The sequence below is a fragment of the Oncorhynchus mykiss genome, chromosome 7, assembly GCF_013265735.2.
Source record: "Oncorhynchus mykiss isolate Arlee chromosome 7, USDA_OmykA_1.1, whole genome shotgun sequence".
NCBI lineage: Eukaryota > Metazoa > Chordata > Actinopteri > Salmoniformes > Salmonidae > Oncorhynchus > Oncorhynchus mykiss.
The window spans coordinates 39210208-39227888 of record NC_048571.1 but is presented as its reverse complement, the minus strand read 5'-3'; the positions used below and the strand labels follow the sequence as shown (position 1 = coordinate 39227888).

At 42.1% G+C, this 17681-nt stretch overlaps 1 protein-coding gene across 1 annotated transcript; it reads left to right on the top strand.

Annotated features, from left to right (window-relative positions):
* Positions 1-115: 115 nt before the first annotated feature.
* On the top strand, positions 116-16655 carry LOC110527728 (U1 small nuclear ribonucleoprotein C). Its single transcript, XM_021609190.2, has 6 exons — positions 116-403; positions 14694-14736; positions 14841-14949; positions 15378-15467; positions 15596-15706; positions 16033-16655. Exons 1-6 carry the CDS (start codon positions 396-398, stop codon positions 16140-16142), a joined length of 471 nt encoding a protein of 156 aa, XP_021464865.2. The 5' UTR covers positions 116-395; the 3' UTR covers positions 16143-16655.
* The last annotated feature ends 1026 nt before the right edge of the window (positions 16656-17681 follow it).

Below are 17681 nucleotides of genomic sequence, written 5' to 3'. Positions count from 1 at the left end.
TTAAAGCAGTAAAAATACATGTTTTGACATACCCGTGGTCTACGTTCTGATATGCCACGGCTGTCAGCCAATCAGCATTCAGGGCTCAACCAGCTTAATCATAGCAGCCAGAACAAGTGGAATTGAAAATGATCTGGCTAGTTTAATAAAGGAGAATTATATTTTCTCTTGCAAAGCTCTCAATAATTATTATTTTAATGAAAACCGAATTCAATTAAGTCTATATTATTTCTTCATTCCCTCGAGGTCGTTATGGGAAAGGGTTTATTGGATAAAGTGGAAAAAAATATTGCTGCTGGTTTTCAGGCCTTATGACCAATTTACATTTGCGAAGGCCTGGCAACCCTCAACACAGGAAATGATCTCACTGGGCGTCTCGTGAAGAACACAAAAATATGCCTAAGTAAGTTGCGAAATTCCTAAATTCAAGTGTTATTTCCAAGTATTTTATCGCTGCCTCACCTGCAATATTTACATGTTTCAATGTTTTAAAACGTATGTTTGGGAACGATTATTTTTTAATAGAGATTGTGTATATTTTGTGTCTGCCCCCCAATTGTAAACGTTAGCATACGACCTTTAGCGTTTCCATTTTGCTCATTATTCATTCCCATCTAGCCAGTTCGCTGTTTTGATACTAAGCTATTTGTTCTCATTTAGCTATGCCATATCGTGGTAATGATCTCCTTTGCCTTAATTAAAGTTCAATTGTATATGTGAAATATGTTTTATCTAGACTAGCTAGCTAACCCATTCATAGACGCTAACTGCTTTAGCGCCTGAATATAGTATATTTTTGTAAAGATCCCCGACTCGTTCTGAAAGTTAAAACGCATCGCTTGGGGTACTGAATGCATCTTTCATATCAGCGAGGAATAACTTTCAAGAAACAAAAGGTTAAACGCCCACACCAGTAGAAATCCACTTTTTCATCCTGAAAGACGATGGCCAGAGCTTACCCATGATGTTGCACAACAATGTAGCTAAGTCATAATTTTAGTCAAAGTATGATATACTTCGGCTTGAAGTGCCAAATTCGAATGTGTCACCTCGGATGTTTCCGTGAGTCTTAACATCTTGTGGCTGAGATCCCGTGTCTTTTTCCAGTGGCAATTTTAGCATGTAAATTTTGGTGGGGCATTACATGCCAGCAAAGCCACTGCACAACATGCATTAATTTCACTATAACTGTGAGATTGCCCACAATCTGTTAGGGCCTACATAAAGCTGTCCCAACACCTTACCACTGCTACAACTGGCTATCAGCTGAGCTTTTTCTGGCTGTGAAACAGATCATTTAGTGTCTTTTAAAAACATGTTTTAAATGTTTTTAATTCACCTTTATTTAACCAGGTAGGCTAGTTGAGAACAAGTTCTCATTTGCAACTGCGACCAACTGCAAGATAAAGCAAAGCAGTGTGACACAGACAACAACACAGAGTTACACATGGAGTAAACAATAAACAAGCCAATAACACAATAAACAAGCCAATAACACAATAAACAAGTCAATGACACAGTAGGAAAAAAAGTCAGTGTGTGCAAAAGGCATGAGGAGATAAATGAGGCAATAAATAGGCCATAGGAGCGAATAATTACAATTTAGCAGATTAACACTGGAGTGATAAATGAGCAGATGATGATGTGCAAGTAGAGATACTGGTGTGCAAAAGAGCCGAAAAGTAAATAAAATAAAAAACAGTATAGGGGTAGGTAGATTAGGTGGGCTATTTACAGATGGACTATATACTAGAGGTCGACCGATTTATGATTTTTCAACGCCAATACCGATTTATTGGAGGACCAAAAAAGCCGATACTGATTAACTGGGCGATTTTAAAAATAAATAAAAATGTTTTAATTCATCTGTAATAATGACAATTACAGCAATACTGAATGAACACTTATTTTAACTTAATATAATACATCAATAAAATCAATTTAGCCTCAAATAAATAATGAAACATGTTCAATTTGGTTTAAATATTGCAAAAACAAAGTGTTGGAGAAGGAAGTAAAATGTGCCAATATGTAATATGTGCCATGTAAAAATGTGTGCCATGTAAAATATGTGCCGTGTAAAAAAGCTAACGTTTAAGTTCCTTGCTCAGAACATGAGAACATATGAAAGTTGGTGGTTCCTTTTAACATGAGACTTCAATATTCCAAGGTAAGAGGTTTTAGGTTGTAGTTAATATAGTATTTATAGGACTATTTCTCTCGTATACCTTTGGCTATTGGATGTTCTTATAGGCACTACAGTATTGTCATTGTAACAGCATAGCTTCCGTCCCTCTCCTCGCCCCTACCTGGTCTCGAACCAGGAACACATCGACAACAGCCACACTCGAAGCAGCGTTACCCATCGCTCCACAAAAGCCACGGCTCTTGCAGCGCAAAGGGAATAACTACTCCAAATCTCAAAGCGAGTGACGTTTGAAACAGTATTAGCGCACACCCAACTAACTATTTAGCCATTTCACATTGGTTACACCAGCCATTAGGCTGATAGGCTTGAAGTCATAAACATCGCTGTGCTTGCGAAGAGCTGCTGGCAAAATGCACGAAAGTGCTGTTTGAATGAATGATTGCGGGCCTGCTGCTGCTCAGTCGAACTGCTCTATCAAATCAGACTTAATTATAACATAATAACACACAGAAATGCGAGCCTTTGGTCATTAATATGGTCGAATCCAGAAACTATAATTTCGAAAACAAAACGTTTATTTCGGTGCAATACGGAACCGTTCGGTATTTTATCTAACGGGTGGCATCCCTAAGTCTAAATATTATTGTTACATTACACAACCTTCAATGTTATGTCATATTTACGTAGAATTCTGGCAAATTAGTTCGCAATGAGCCAGGCAGCCCAAACTGTTGCATATACCCTGACTCTGCGTGCAGTGAACGCAAGAGAAATGACACAATTTCACCTGGTTATTATTGCCTGCTAAACTGGTTTAGTAGTTATAACTAGTGATTATGATTGATTGTTTTTATAAGATAAGTTTAATGCTAGCTAGAAATTTACCTTGGCTTCTACTGCATTCACGTAACATGCAGGCTCCTCGTGGCGTGTAATGGTTAGAGCGTTGGGCGAGATCCCCTGAGCTGAAAAGGACGAGATCCCCTCAGCTGAAAAGGTGAAAATATGTTGTTCTGCCCCTGAACAAGGCAGTTAACCCACCGTTCCTAGGCCATCATTGAAAATAAGAATGTGTTTTTAATTGACTTGCCTAGTTAAATAAAAATACAGTTTTCCAATTGTTATGAAAACTTGAAATCGGGCCTAATTAATCGGCCATTCCAATTAATCGGTCGACCTCTACTATGTAAAGCTGCAGTGATCGGTTAGCTGCTCAGATAGTTGATGTTTAAAGTTGGTGAGGGAAATAAAAGTCTCCAACTTCAGCGATTTTTGCAATTCTTTCCAGTCACCGGCAGCGGAGAACTGGATGGAAAGGCGGCCAAATTAGGTGTTGGCTTTGGGGATGATCAGTGCGATATACCTGCTGGAAAGTGTGCTACGGGTGGATGTTGTTATCGTGACCAGTGAACTGAGATAAGGCAGAGCTTTACCTTGCATAGTCTTATAGATGACCTGGAGCCAGTGGGTCTGGCAACGAATATGTAGCGAGGGCCAGCCGACTAGAGCATACAGGTCGCAGTGGTGGGTGGTATAAGGTGATTTGGTAACAAAACGTGTGGCACTGTGATAGACTGCATCCAGTTTGCTGAGTAGAGTGTTGGAAGCTATTTTGTCGATGACATCGCCGAAGTCGAGGATCGGTAGGATAGTCTGTTTTACTAGGGTAAGTTTGGCGGCGTGAGTGAATGAGGCTTTGTTGTGAAATAGAAAGCCAATTCTAGATTTTATTTTGGATTGGATATGTTTAATATGAGTCTGGAAGGAGAGTTTACAGTCTAGCCAGACACCTAGGTATTTATAGTTGTCCACATATTCTAGGTCGGAACCGTCCAGGGTGGTGATGCTAGGCGGGCGGGTGCGGAAGGAGTGTTGTATGGCATTGAAGCTCGTTTGGAGGTTAGTTAGCACAGTGTCCAAGGAAGGGCCAGAAGTATACAGAATGGTGTCATCTGCGTAGAGGTGGATCAGGGAATCGCCCGCAGCAAGAGCGGCGACATTGATATATACAGAGAAAAGATTCGGCCCGAGAATTGAACCCTGTGGTACCCCCATAGAGACTGCCAGAGGTCCGGACAACATGCCCTCCGATTTGACACACTGAACTCTGTCTGCAAAGTAGTTGGTGAACCAGGCGAGGCAGTCATTAGAACAAACAAGGCTATTGAGTCTGCCAATAAGAATACGGTGATTGACAGAGTCGAAAGCCTTGGCCAGGTCGATGAAGACGGCTGCACAGTACTGTCTTTTATCGATGGCGGTTATGATATCGTTTAGTACCTTGAGCGTGGCTGAGGTGCACCCGTGACCGGCTCGGAAGCCGGATTGCACAGCGGAGAAGGTACGGTGGGATTCAAAATGGTCAGTGATCTGTTTATTAACTTGGCTTTCGAAGACTTTAGATAGGCAGGGCAGGCTGGATATAGGTCTGTAACAGTTTGGGTCTAGGGTGTCACCCCCTTTGAAGAGGGGGAGGACCGCGGCAGCTTTCCCATCTTTAGGGATCTCAGACGATACGAAAGAGAGGTTAAACAGGCTGGTAATAGGGGTTGCAACAATGGCGGCGGATAGTTTTAGAAAGAGAGGGTCCAGATTGTCTAGCCCAGCTGATTTGTACGGGTCCAGGTTTTTCAGCTCTTTCAGAACATCTGCTGTCTGGATTTGGGTGAAGGAGAAGCTGGGGAGGCATGGGCGAGTAGCTGCGGGGGAGGCAGAGCTGTTGGCCGGGGTTGGAGTAGCCAGGAGGAAGGCATGTCCAGCCGTTGAGAACTGCTTATTGACATTTTCTTTTATAATTGATTTATCAGTGATGACCGTGTTACCTAGCCTCAGTGCAGTGGGCAGCTGGGAGGAGGTGCTCTTGTTCTCCATGGACTTTACAGTGTCCCAAACTTTTTGGAGTTAGAGCTACATGATGCGAATTTCTGCTTGAAAAAGCTAGTCTTTGCTTTCCTGACTGACTGCGTGTATTGGTTCCTGACTTCCCTGAACAGGTGCATATCGTGGGGACTATTCGATGCTATTGCAGTCCACCACAGGATGTTTTTGTGCTGGTCAAGGGCAGTCAGGTCTTGAGTGAACCAAGGGCTATATCTCTTCTTGGTTCTGCATTTTTTGAACGGAGCATGCTTGTCTAAAATGGTGAGGAAATTACTTTTAAAGAATGACCAGGCATCCTCGACTGATACCTTCCAGGATACCCGGGCCAGGTCGATTAGAAAGGCCTGCTCGCTGAAGTGTTTTAGGGAGCGTTTGACAGTGATGAGGGGTGGTCGTTTGACCGCGGGCCCATAGTGGATACAGGCAATGAGACAGTGATCGCTGAGATCCTGATTGAAAATAGCGGAGGTGTATTTGGAGGGCAAGTTGGTCAGGATAATGTCTATGAGGGTGCCCATGTTTATGGATTTAGGCTTGTACCTGGTGGGTTCCTTGATGATTTGTGTGAGATTGAGGGCATCTAGCTTAGATTGTAGGACTGCCGGGGTGTTAAGCATATCCCAGTTTAGGTCACCTAACAGAACGAACTCTGAAGCTAGATGGGGGGCGATCAATTCACAAATGGTGTCCAGGGCACAGCTGGGAGCGGAGGGGGGTCGATAGCAGGCGGCAACAATGAGAGACTTATTTCTGGAGAGGTTCATTTTATAAAATTTGTAGTTCAAACTGTTTGGGTATAGACCTGGAAAGTATGACAGAACTTTGCAGGCTATCTCTGCGGTAGATTGCAACCCCTTCGGCAGTTCTATCTTGACGGAAAATGTTGTAGCTGGGTAGGAAATCTCAGAATTGTTGGTTGCCTTCCTAAGCCAGGATTCAGACACGGCAAGTGCATCAGGGTTGGGGGAGTGTGCTAAAGCAGTGAGTAAAACAAACTTAGGGAGGAGGCTTCTGATGTTGACATGCATGAAACCAAGGTTTTTTCGATCGCAGAAGTCAACAAATGAGGGTGCCTGGTGACACGCAGGGCCTGGGTTTACCTCCACATCACCCAAGGAACAGAGGAGGAGTAGGATGAGGGTACGGCTAAAGGCTATCAAAACTAGTCGCCTAGAGCGTTGGGGACAAAGAATAAAAGGAGCAGATTTCTGGGCGTGGTAGAATAGATTCAGGGCATAATGTGCAAACAGGGGTATGGTGGGGTGCGGGTACAGCGGAGGTAAGCCCAGGCACTGAGTGATGATAAGGTAGGTTGTATCTCTGGATAAGCTGGTTACAATGGGTGAGATCACCGCATGTGTGGGAGGTGGGACAAAGGAGGTATCAGAGGTCTAATGAGTGAAACTAGGGGCTCCATTGTAAACTAAAACAATGATAACTAACCTAAACAACAGTATTCAAGGCATATTGACATATGAGAGAGACATACAGCGAGGCATAAAGCAATCACAGGTGTTGATTTGGAGAGCTAGCTAAGACAACACTGGGTGAGACAACAACAGCTAATCAGCTAAAACAACAACAGGTAAAATGGCGATGAATGGGCAGAGAGGGTCGGTTAACTACGCACAGAGCCTGAGTTCGCGGCTGGGGCCGACAGTTAAACAACAAAAAAATGTACAAAAAACATGTACAAACTAGTGATGCACCGATATGACATTTTTGGCCGATACCAATATGCAATATTTTCCTTGCCAAAAAAATGGTACCGAAATTAAAAATTTTAGCGGCCTTTTAAGCATTCTAGGACAGTTATAGTTAACACGCACACATGGATGCAACGGTCTAAGGCACTGCATCTCAGTGCAAGAGGTGTCACTACAGTTCTTGGTTTGAATCCAGGCTGTATCACATCTGGCCGTGATTGGAAGTCCCATAGGGCGGCTTCATATTGGCCCAGCATCATCCGGGTTTGGCCAGGGTAGGCCGTCATTATAAATAAGAATTGGTTCTGAACTGACTTACCTGGTTAAATTAAGGTTACACATATACACACCACACTGACCAAAAAGTAATTTTGTTGGCATTTACGTATGCCCCCGTTACCAGTAAAACATCATCAAAACCTATTTATTTTACTCACTTGCTGTGCTGTTTCTTTGTTCATTTGTTCAGTCGTTTCATTCTCAACCATGATTTCTATGGAACGCTGTTTGGGTCTTTGCGTGTCAAAGATACATGTCAAAACATTATTTCATGTGTCAAATAACACTATTTGACGTGTCAAATAAGCTTGTTGACCAATCAGGACCTGACATGACAGCACATCAAATAATAATTTAATACGTTCATACATTTTTTATGTAGTTATTACACATTGATTATACTATCACTCGTATTTCATATTTCGCAACGATTCATCGATACGTATGCTATGATGCTGGTAAAGTTGTCTCGCGCACCTACAGTGCTGGTCCTTAAAAAAAAGCTAGCTAGCTCATGGATGCAAACAATGTTCTTCCCCAAAAACATAGCAAAACGACCCTAATCATCTAAAATAAACCTAATTTATAAGACAGTTCTTATTTGATTAATGGTGGTCGGACCCATCTATGTGAAGCTAGCCACAATAAGGATTAGCCGCAATAGTGGACTTTGCGGTTAGCTTTCAAAATAAAAGTATGTCATTGACAGTGATGCAAATTAATACAAATTGTAGAATTGATTGAATAGATCATGCTAAACGAGGTTGGAATGTTGTCTTTCTACTCAGTGACACCCAGAGAACATAAGAGCTACGACGCTAATTGCGGGACTCTGAAACAACTGTGAATTGAGCCACGTTTATTGTCAACCTATGTGTATTGAACACTATTCTTGAGGAAAAACAATACTGCATGGATGTTTTGGAGTCTGATAACTGAGGAGGACGTTGGGAAAAAATATGTTGGTATTGAGTAGACTGATACCCCATTTCATTGATCCTCAATCCTTAGGTAAAGTTGTACAGTGCAACATGAATGAATGTCAATACACACAATAGGCTGGCTGGGGAGGTGATTTCACACAGTCACAGTGTGAGAGCTACAACGCTAATATTTGCATAAATTCTTCAGAGTTGTGTTCTGTGGGTGGCACCGAGTAGACTGATACCTCATTTCATTGCTTCACATTCCAACCTTGTTTATCATTATCTATTCTAAATATGGCATAATACCACCAATTGTAACCTTCTGCATCACTTTCAAAGGTACTTTTATTTTGAAGGCTAACCGCAAATTCCACTATTGTGCCTAATCCTTATTGTGGCTAGCTTCACAACACATAACCCGGTCCGGTCGAGCCTCACTAGTCAGATGAAGCTAGCTGGCTGCTTATAACCTTCGCTTTGGGCAACAGGGTTAAGTAGCTAGCTAGCTAAGTTCAATTTCAATAGGCAAACAACAAGTGGCTGCCTAGCTAATACTTATTCTCAAGGATTCCTAAATCATTGCTAAGAATAATGAAAATGACTGCAGTTTCTATTGGTCATTGTTTTCAGGCTGGTTGTATTGATGCTAGCTAGGCACCAAGCTAAAGCTAGCTACCCCAGAAGTTGCGGTCGAACAAAAAATGCTTTACTACCAACGCCGTATTGTAAACACATCGTTCTTGGCCGGTGTTTGCTTGTTTGCAGACTTTTTGTTGAACAAACAAGGTCGACTCATGATGACGTCAGTGATCTTCAGGTCGGCGCTCTAGAAAGAGTTGGATGAACCTTCAAAACGTATTTTCCTAGTCGGAGCTCGTTTTTTCCAGAGTTCCCAGTTGTCTTGAACTCACTGAAGCCAGATTTCCCATTTCTGAGTTTCCTGTTGTTTTGAGCGCGTCAGAAGTCATGCTGGATTGACAGCATGGCCAATGTTGAATGTTTATCATTTTAAGCTTGGAAAAAAGACCCTTAAACCCAGACTTGAGACCACACACCCACTCTACTGAATAGCAGGGTAGTGATTGCTTTGCAATGCTAGCAGGTAGCCACTGATTCCTTCCAAACCACTCATTGTTGAATTTGCGATTTTCAAGTTGTTGTGTAATGTTTATGGTTGATGAGCACCGATACGTTTTATCTATCATTTCTCTTCATTATTTCTCTTCATATGACAAGGATGAAAAAGGATTTGGCAGTAGATTGTCGACTTGATTCATGATAACTGCTAGCTGAGATTTTGAATGTATGATGTTGACCTGATCAGTCCAATCAAACTTCTGTACGTATAGCGTGAATTTACAAAATTGTATCTGTGGCCAATGACCTTGAGCCTTTTTGGATGGGCACTTCTAATATCACTCTCTGGCAGCACTCAAGGGGCTTGAATTTGTGAGCTCTACCCTTTGATTTGGTAGTGGCATAGTGTCCCCATGAGTGACAGAACACTGAGCCTATCACGGCGCAAATGGAGAACATTACCAACCCCTGTGCTCCGTTTTTTTTCCACTGGCTGCCCCACCACCACAGAATGCACTGAGCTAGGCTGAAACACTTGCATTTTGGAGCTGCCTTACTCAAGAAAGCAAAAAAGAAACCATGTTTGTATGTGGCTTTATTAACTCAATGATTTTACAACAACAAAAACCTATGTAACACATATTAATGCCAAAATAACATGCAAAACAGGCAACCCCTTCACCAAAAACAATATATATACAGTACCAGTCAAAAGTTTGGACACACCTACTCATTCCAGGGATTTTCTTTATTTTTACTATTTTCTACATTGTAGAATAATAGTGAAGACATCAAAACTATGAACTATATATAAGATGGCGCCCGGAGAACAAGGCTGACCTTTTATGTATTCCTAACTGTGGTTTATGTTAATTTCTTTGCTTTGTTTGTAAGTTATTTTGTACATAATGTTTCTGCTACCGCCTCTCATGACCAAAAATAACTTCTGAACATCAGGACTGCGATAATAAACCCCCACTTCCTTCCATTCTACTAGCAAACGTGGTGAGATGAAGCGGATGCTAAGCTACAGGACTGTTTTACAAGCGCAGACTGGATAATGTTCTGGGATTCCTCCGGGGGTATTGAGGAGTACAACACATCAGTCATTGGCTTCATCAATGAGTGCATCAATGACGTTTTCCCCACAGTTGACCGTAGGTACATACCCCAACCAGAAGGAGCTAAAGACTAGAGCTACTGCTTTCAAGGAGCGGGACTCTTACCCGGAAGCTTATAAGAAATCCCGCTATACCCTCGGACGACCCATTAAACAGGCAAAGCATCAATACAGGACTAAGATCGAATCGTACTACACCGGCTCTGACGCTCATCGGATGTGGCAGGGCTTGCAAACCATTACAGACTACAAAGGGAACCACAGCCGAGAGCTGCCCAGTGACACGAGCCTACCAGATGAGCTAAACTACTTCTATGCTCGCTTCGAGGCAAATAACACTGAAACATGCATGAGAGCACCAGCTGTTCCGGAAGACTGTGTGAGCACGCTCTCAGCAGCCGATGTGATTAAGACCGTTTAATCGGGTCAACATTCACAAGGCCAGACAGATTACCAGGACGTGTACTGCGAGCATGCGCTGACCCAGAAACCCTAGACCCACTCCAATTTGCACACCGCCACAACAGATCTACAGATGATGCAATCTCTATTGCACTCCACACTGCCCTTTCCCACCTGGACAAAGGGAACACCTATGTGAGGATACTATTCACTGACTACGGCTCAGTGTTCAACACCATATTGCCAAAGCTCATCACTAAGCTAAGGACTTTGGGACTAAACACCTCCCTCTGCAACTAGATCCTGGACTTCCTGATGGGCCGCCCCAGGTGGTCAGGGTAGGTAACAACACATCCGCCTTGCTGATCCTTAACACGGAGGCCCCTCAGGGGTACGTGCCCAGTCCCCTCCTATATTCCCTGTTCACTCATGACTGCACGGCCAGGCAAGACTCCAACACCACCATTAAGTTTTCCGATGACACAACAGTGGCCTGATCAACGACGAGACAGCCTATAGGGAGGAGGTCAAAGACTTGGCCGTGTGGTGCCAGGACAAGAACCTCTCAACGTGATCAAGACAAAGGAGATGATTGTGGATTACAGGAAAAAGAGGACCGAGCTCACCTGTGTATAGTCTTGCTATTGTTATTTTACTGCTGCTCTTTAATTACTTGTTACTTTTATTTCTTATTCTTACTAATTTTTTTGGTTATTTATAATTTTTTTAACTGCATTGTTTGTTAGGTGCTTGTTAGGTGCTTGTATGTAAGCATTTCACTGTAAGGTGAACAGGTGAAAACCTGTTGTTTTTGGCTCATGTGACTAATAAAATGTGATTTTAAATAACACCTGGAATCATGTAGTAACCAAAAAGTGTTAAACAAATCTAGATATACTTTAGATTTTTCAAAGTAACCATCCTTTGCCTTGATGACAGCTATTTATAAGTGAAATAATCTGTCTGTAAACAATTGTTGGAAAATTGACTTGTCATATACAAAAATCTAGTTTAACAAGAAATTAGTGGAGTGGTTTAAAAACGAGTTTTAATGACTCCAACCTAAGTGTATTTAAACGTCTGACTTCAACTGTATGTATGTGTTTGTGAGAGTCTCATCAATATTTGAAGCAATTGGTGATATTATCTCTCTAGGAGCTTATCCGTCATCAGTAATGTAGAATAATTCTAATGTTTGGGAGAACGCTGATCCGATACAGAGAGCAGTGTTGCCTTTTTTTTTTAATCCTGTCAGTATTGACAAATGCCTCAATGATGCACTCAGTGAATGTTCTCTCTGCGTGGTGTTATGGGAAAAGCATGTTACAATTCGAACTGTTGTATAAAAAGTTGCATCGGTAGAACATGAATAAGTCAACGTTCCATCGCTGCCCTGAGTTCCAACCGGGCCAAGATGTCTTTGGAATCCAGCTGTGTTAGTTTCTGCTGAGCTATCATGTCACCACATATGGATACTGATCATCTTCCATACTCATTTGCGTAGCTGTGCTCCACCTTAATGACATTGAATAGTTGAACGTTTCTCCTCTAATTTGTTTTACACAAGCTACTGTATGTTAAAGTAATTTCGGAGTGAGGTTGGGTTTATGTAGGCCACATTCATTGTGGTACATTGACAACATTTCTATTTTATACATTTTTTTAATGATTTCTCCCAGAGGGCTTAGAATAAGGCTGTAACGTAACAAAATGTGGAAAAAGTCAAGGGGTCTGAATACTTTCCGAATGCACTGTATATGCAGCAATTTCAATGTGTTTACTTAGTTACAGTTCATATAAGGAAATCAGTCAGTTTAAATTAATTAATTAATTAGGCACTAATCTACGGATTTCACATATCTGGGCAGGGACGCAGCCATGGGAGGCCATAGGCCCGCCCACTTGGGAGCCAGACCCACCCATTTTGGAGCCAGTCTCAGCCAATAAGAATTCGTTTTTCCCCACAAAAGGGCTTTATTACAGACAGAAATACTCCTGTTTCATCAGCTGTCTGGGTGGCTGGTCTCGGATGATCCCGCAGGTGAAGAAGCCAGATGTGGAGGTCCTGGGCCGGCGTAGTCAAATGTGGTCTGCGGTTGCAAGGCTAGTTGGACATACTGCCATATTCTCTAAAACAACGTTGGAGGCAGTTTATGGTAGAGAAATTAAACATTTAAATTCTGGCTACCAGCTGGTGGACATTCCTGCAGTCACCATGCCAATTGCACGCTCCATCAAAACATCTGTGGAATTGTGTTATGTGACACAACTGCACATTTTATAGTTGTGTAATGATCAGCTTCTTGATATGCCACACCTGTCAGGTGGATGGATTATCTTGGCAAAGGAGAAATGCTCACTAACAGGGATGTAAACATTTCTGCACAAAATTTGAGATTAAATTATATTTTTTTGCGTATGGAACATTTCTAGGATCTTTTTTTTCTGCTCATGAAACATGGGAACAACACTTTACATGTTATATTTTTGTTCTGTATAGAAACTTCAGAAATGAGCTTTTAAGTGTTTTTTTGTTTGTTTTGGAACTATACTATTCATGTAATCTATTCAATAGTTTAGCTATAATGAATCCGGTCTAATGAATGTCATTTGACCCAATATTTTGGCCATAGATTAGAAAATTTAACTCTGATTATATGTATCAACTTACATTTTAAAACAGTTGTAATTGTACAATTATTTTTGAATGGTCCGAGTAATGGTTTTGCATGAGGAAAATGTAAGATTCTTCTGTTCATTTAAAATAGTTTTATTTTTGAAACATTTTATATAGAATAAATGATAGTTATTTTAGTCGTTCTACCATTTATCAACATATTGTTCAATGATTCGACCCAATGGTTATTCCGTGACTAGCTAATACGCTTTCTTTTTTTCCCCGTGGTATCGTTTTAGTACTGAGTACCGTGATACTAAACCTGGTATCGAAGTCAAATACTGCTATCTTGACAACACTAAACAGCACAGATATTTTATAGTGTACTTCACTGTGGAAAAGAGGCCGCAATGTTGATATAATTTTGAATTTGCGTCCATATGGTTTCACATTCGTCTCCAAGGATCATAAGGAAACATCCTAAAACAATTTCTTTGTTTATTTACAATCCCGTTATCCAAACTGATTACTCATTTTACCTATCTCTATCTCTCAATTGATAAATTACAGTGCATGGAGAATGGTGTTATTATTTTTCCACTTGGAACCTGTAGGTTCGCTCAACCTTATTCATGGTTTCCTTCCGCGTAAAGGTGGTAATGGTCAGAATACAGTGTATCTGCCTCCCGAGTGATGCAGCGGTCTAAGGCATTACATCGCAGTGCTAGTTGCGTCACTACAGATCCTGGTTCGATCCCAGGCTGTGTCGCAGCCGGCCGCGCCCGGGAGACCCATGAGGCGGCGCACATTTGGCCCAGAGTTGTCGGGGTTAGGGGAGGGTTTGGCTGGCCGGCTGGGTTGTCCTTGTCCCGTCATGCTCTAGGGATTCCTGTGGTGGGCCAGGCGGAGTGCACGCTGACACGGTCGCCAGGTGTACGGTGTTTCCTCTGACATATTAGTGCGGCTGGCTTCCGGGTTAAACAAGCATTGTGCCAAGAAGCAGTGCGGCTTGGTGGGGTCATGTTTCGGAGGATGCACGGCTCTCGCCCTTCGCCTCTCCCGAGTCCGTACTAGAGTTGCAGTGATGGGGCAAGACTAACTTCCAATTGGATATCATGAAATTGGGGAGGAAAAAAACAAACAAAAAATACACACCCCTGCCACACCTTAATTCGCTGACATCCACCCCAAACTAACAGCTGGTGAATAGCATAAGTTCAAGGTTAGAATACAAAGAGAGAGAAGAGCATAAAAGGGAATTACAGTCCATTCGTGTGCGCTTAACTTGAGTCGGAATTTCCCCCATGGAGCCAACTGTAGGGAAATGTACCTGCTGAAAACACTACATACTAAGAAGGGTTTTCGAGAGCTACTAGCTAGCATCTTCTTCACTCTCCCAGCCAGAGCATTCTATTTGCATAGTAAAAAATATAAGGCACTGCTCCAAGCTAGTTTGTTCTGGTCCATGGCCCAGCTAAAGTTTTTTTTTTTTTTTGATTTCGGTGAATTGGTTAACTTGCTTTTTTGTATCCCCCAGATTTTATTGTGACTACTGTGATACGTACCTTACACATGACTCGGTAAGCCAGACTAATTTTCAGTCTCTGCACCCTTTAACAATAGCGAGCACATCATAAATTGCACCCTGTATTAACATTAAATTGAACATGATATATTTTTACAGCCATCGGTGAGAAAGACTCACTGTAGTGGACGAAAGCATAAAGAGAATGTGAAAGACTACTACCAGAAATGGATGGAGGAGCAGGCACAGAGCCTCATCGATAAAACAAGTAAGCAGATATGAAGGGGGTAGCTAAACATTCAGCCGATTCTATGCGGTTTCGTTTATAAGCAACAGTTTGTGCAGATACAAAACATACACAAGCCCCACACACCCATACTTGCATAATAAGCATGTAGCGTTCGAATTCGGGGGTAGCACTGACCTGGATTCGAACTCGGGTCCAGTGACTGTCAACCCAACACCTTAGCTGTTACTCCAAGAGATCCGAACATCTTTTAAGGTCGCTACACTACCCTTGCGTGTCCCCATGCTTCTCTATACGAAGTCCCTCACGTGAACACGTGCATCTCCGATGGCCTCATGGGTGCCATCCCACGTCGGACACCGACGTAGTGAATTCAGGGATAGCGCCCTGGTCCAGTGACTGTCAACTCTACAATAGGTTAACATGTTGCCTTGTGTTTTCCTCCTCAGCGGCTGCCTTCCAGTCTGGTAAGATCCCTCCTACCCCATTCCCTGGAGCCCCTCCCCCAGGCGGAGCCATGCTCCCTCCTCCAAACATCGGTACGTAGACTGTGGACCAACCACAACAGTGCTAGTCTAGTATTTTGAGAATGATTTATATTTAAATGAGATACTGATAACTTGGTGTGTTGGGGACTGAGCTTTAAATTGTAATTTGTGAACCCCAGGTGGCCCTCCACGCCCAGGCATGCTACCAGTGCCCGGGCCCCCTATGGGTGGACATGGTCCTCATATGATGCAAATGATGGGGCCCCCACCACATGGAATGATGCCTGGAGGTGAGATTATTGCCCCAACACCTACATCATGTATTGTTTATGTAAACAATGTGTGTGTGTGTGTGTCTAAAAAAATATTTTCGATGGGCATTGAATTAAAGATCTGCAAGTTCTCACCCAAAATGTATCTGCTGCTGCTCACAAATCTTCACTGAACAAGAACAGTTCATGCCTGGTCAAAGTCATAGCTTTGAGATATATTTTTCACCAAGATTTGATGTGATGTATTCATAATAGTCCATAAGGGACATGTATACTGGACCATGATTAGGGTGCAATGTGAAAACCAAGTAAAATCAGATATGTTTGCTCTCCTGAATGCCCAGGTATGCGACCACCAATGGGCCACATGCAGATGATGCCTGGCCCACATATGATGCGCCACCATCGGCCAATGATGCTTATCAGACCGGGTATGATCCGGCCGGACAGATGAGACCCAAAATCAAGAGGCGCTCATGTGTTCTACACTGCCATATACATGATCTTTGGAGGACACTGCACCAAATGCATTGTTTGGGTTTTTTGAAATGGCCACCTATTGTCTCCACCTTAAAACCCATTTGGTAGAGTTCCACATCATCCCTCTTTATCTCCACAAAACCATTTTGACAGGCTATTTATTGTGGTTTCACATAACCAAAACTTCTGGGGTTTTTTTGTGTTTAGTGTATAGGTCATATTTTTGTTTTGATGCATAGTTGTATTGTTTACACAAGTAGGTTTCTGTTTCCCCCTGCTGCTCTAATAAGAATACAGCTGTGGAGGTTTAACGTGGCACCAGTTGCACAGAAGCACATGCATGTCAGAAAGAGCAGGTATTATTTTGTCACTGTTCTGATGTAAATGCCTCATCACGTGATTTGTTTTTCAAAGTAAAATATGATTATTTTTTGGGCCCAGTCTTTTTATTTTTGAAATAAATAAAATGAGTAGACTTGAAAGTGTATGTTGGTCTTCAATCATTTTTTTTGAATAATAGATTTATGAGGCTTCTACCTTCATTAAATGAACAAGGACTCCTGTTTAGAAAATGGTCTGTGTACTTTATTCAATTTATTATTATTATTTATTCAATCATGAAGTGGAACGACATTTATTGGATATTTCAAACTTTTTTAACAAATCAAAAACTGAAAAATTGGGCGTGCAAAATTATTCAGCCCCTTTAAGTTAATACTTTGTAGCGCCACCTTTTGCTGCGATTACAGCTGTAAGTCGCTTGGGGTATGCCTCTATCAGTTTTGCACATCGAGAGACTGAATTTTTTTCCCATTCCTCCTTGCAAAACAGCTCGAGCTCAGTGAGGTTGGATGGAGAGCATTTGAACAGCAGTTTTCAGTTCTTTCCCCAGATTCTCGATTGGATTCAGGTCTGGACTTTGTCTTGGCCATTCTAACACCTGGATATGTTTATTTTTGAACCATTCCATTGTAGATTTTGCTTTATGTTTTGGATCATTGTCTTGTTGGAAGACAAATCTCCGTCCCAGTCTCAGGTCTTTTGCAGACTCCATCAGGTTTTCTTCCAGAATGGTCCTGTATTTGGCTCCATCCATCTTCCCATCAATTTTAACCATCTTCACTGTCCCTGCTGAAGAAAAGCAGGCCCAAACCATGATGCTGCCACCACCATGTTTGACAGTGGGGATGGTGTGTTCAGGGTGATGAGCTGTGTTGCTTTTACGCCAAACATAACGTCTTGTATTGTTGCCAAAAAGTTCAATTTTGGTTTCGTCTGACCAGAGCACCTTCTTCCACATGTTTGGTGTGTCTCCCAGGTGGCTTGTGGCAAACTTTAAACGACACTTTTTATGGATATCTTTAAGAAATGGCTTTCTTCTTGCCACTCTTCCATAAAGGCCAGATTTGTGCAATATAAGACTGGACTGATTGTTGTCCTATGGACAGAGTCTCCCACCTCAGCTGTAGATCTCTGCAGTTCATCCAGAGTGATCATGGGCCTCTTGGCTGCA

Bases quoted from the DNA above. Each gene is read 5' to 3' on its own strand.
- LOC110527728 (XM_021609190.2), top strand. The intron at 14,737-14,840 runs GTAAGCCAGACT...ATATTTTTACAG, and splicing joins CGTACCTTACACATGACTCG to CCATCGGTGAGAAAGACTCA. The intron at 15,468-15,595 runs GTACGTAGACTG...TGTGAACCCCAG, and splicing joins GCTCCCTCCTCCAAACATCG to GTGGCCCTCCACGCCCAGGC.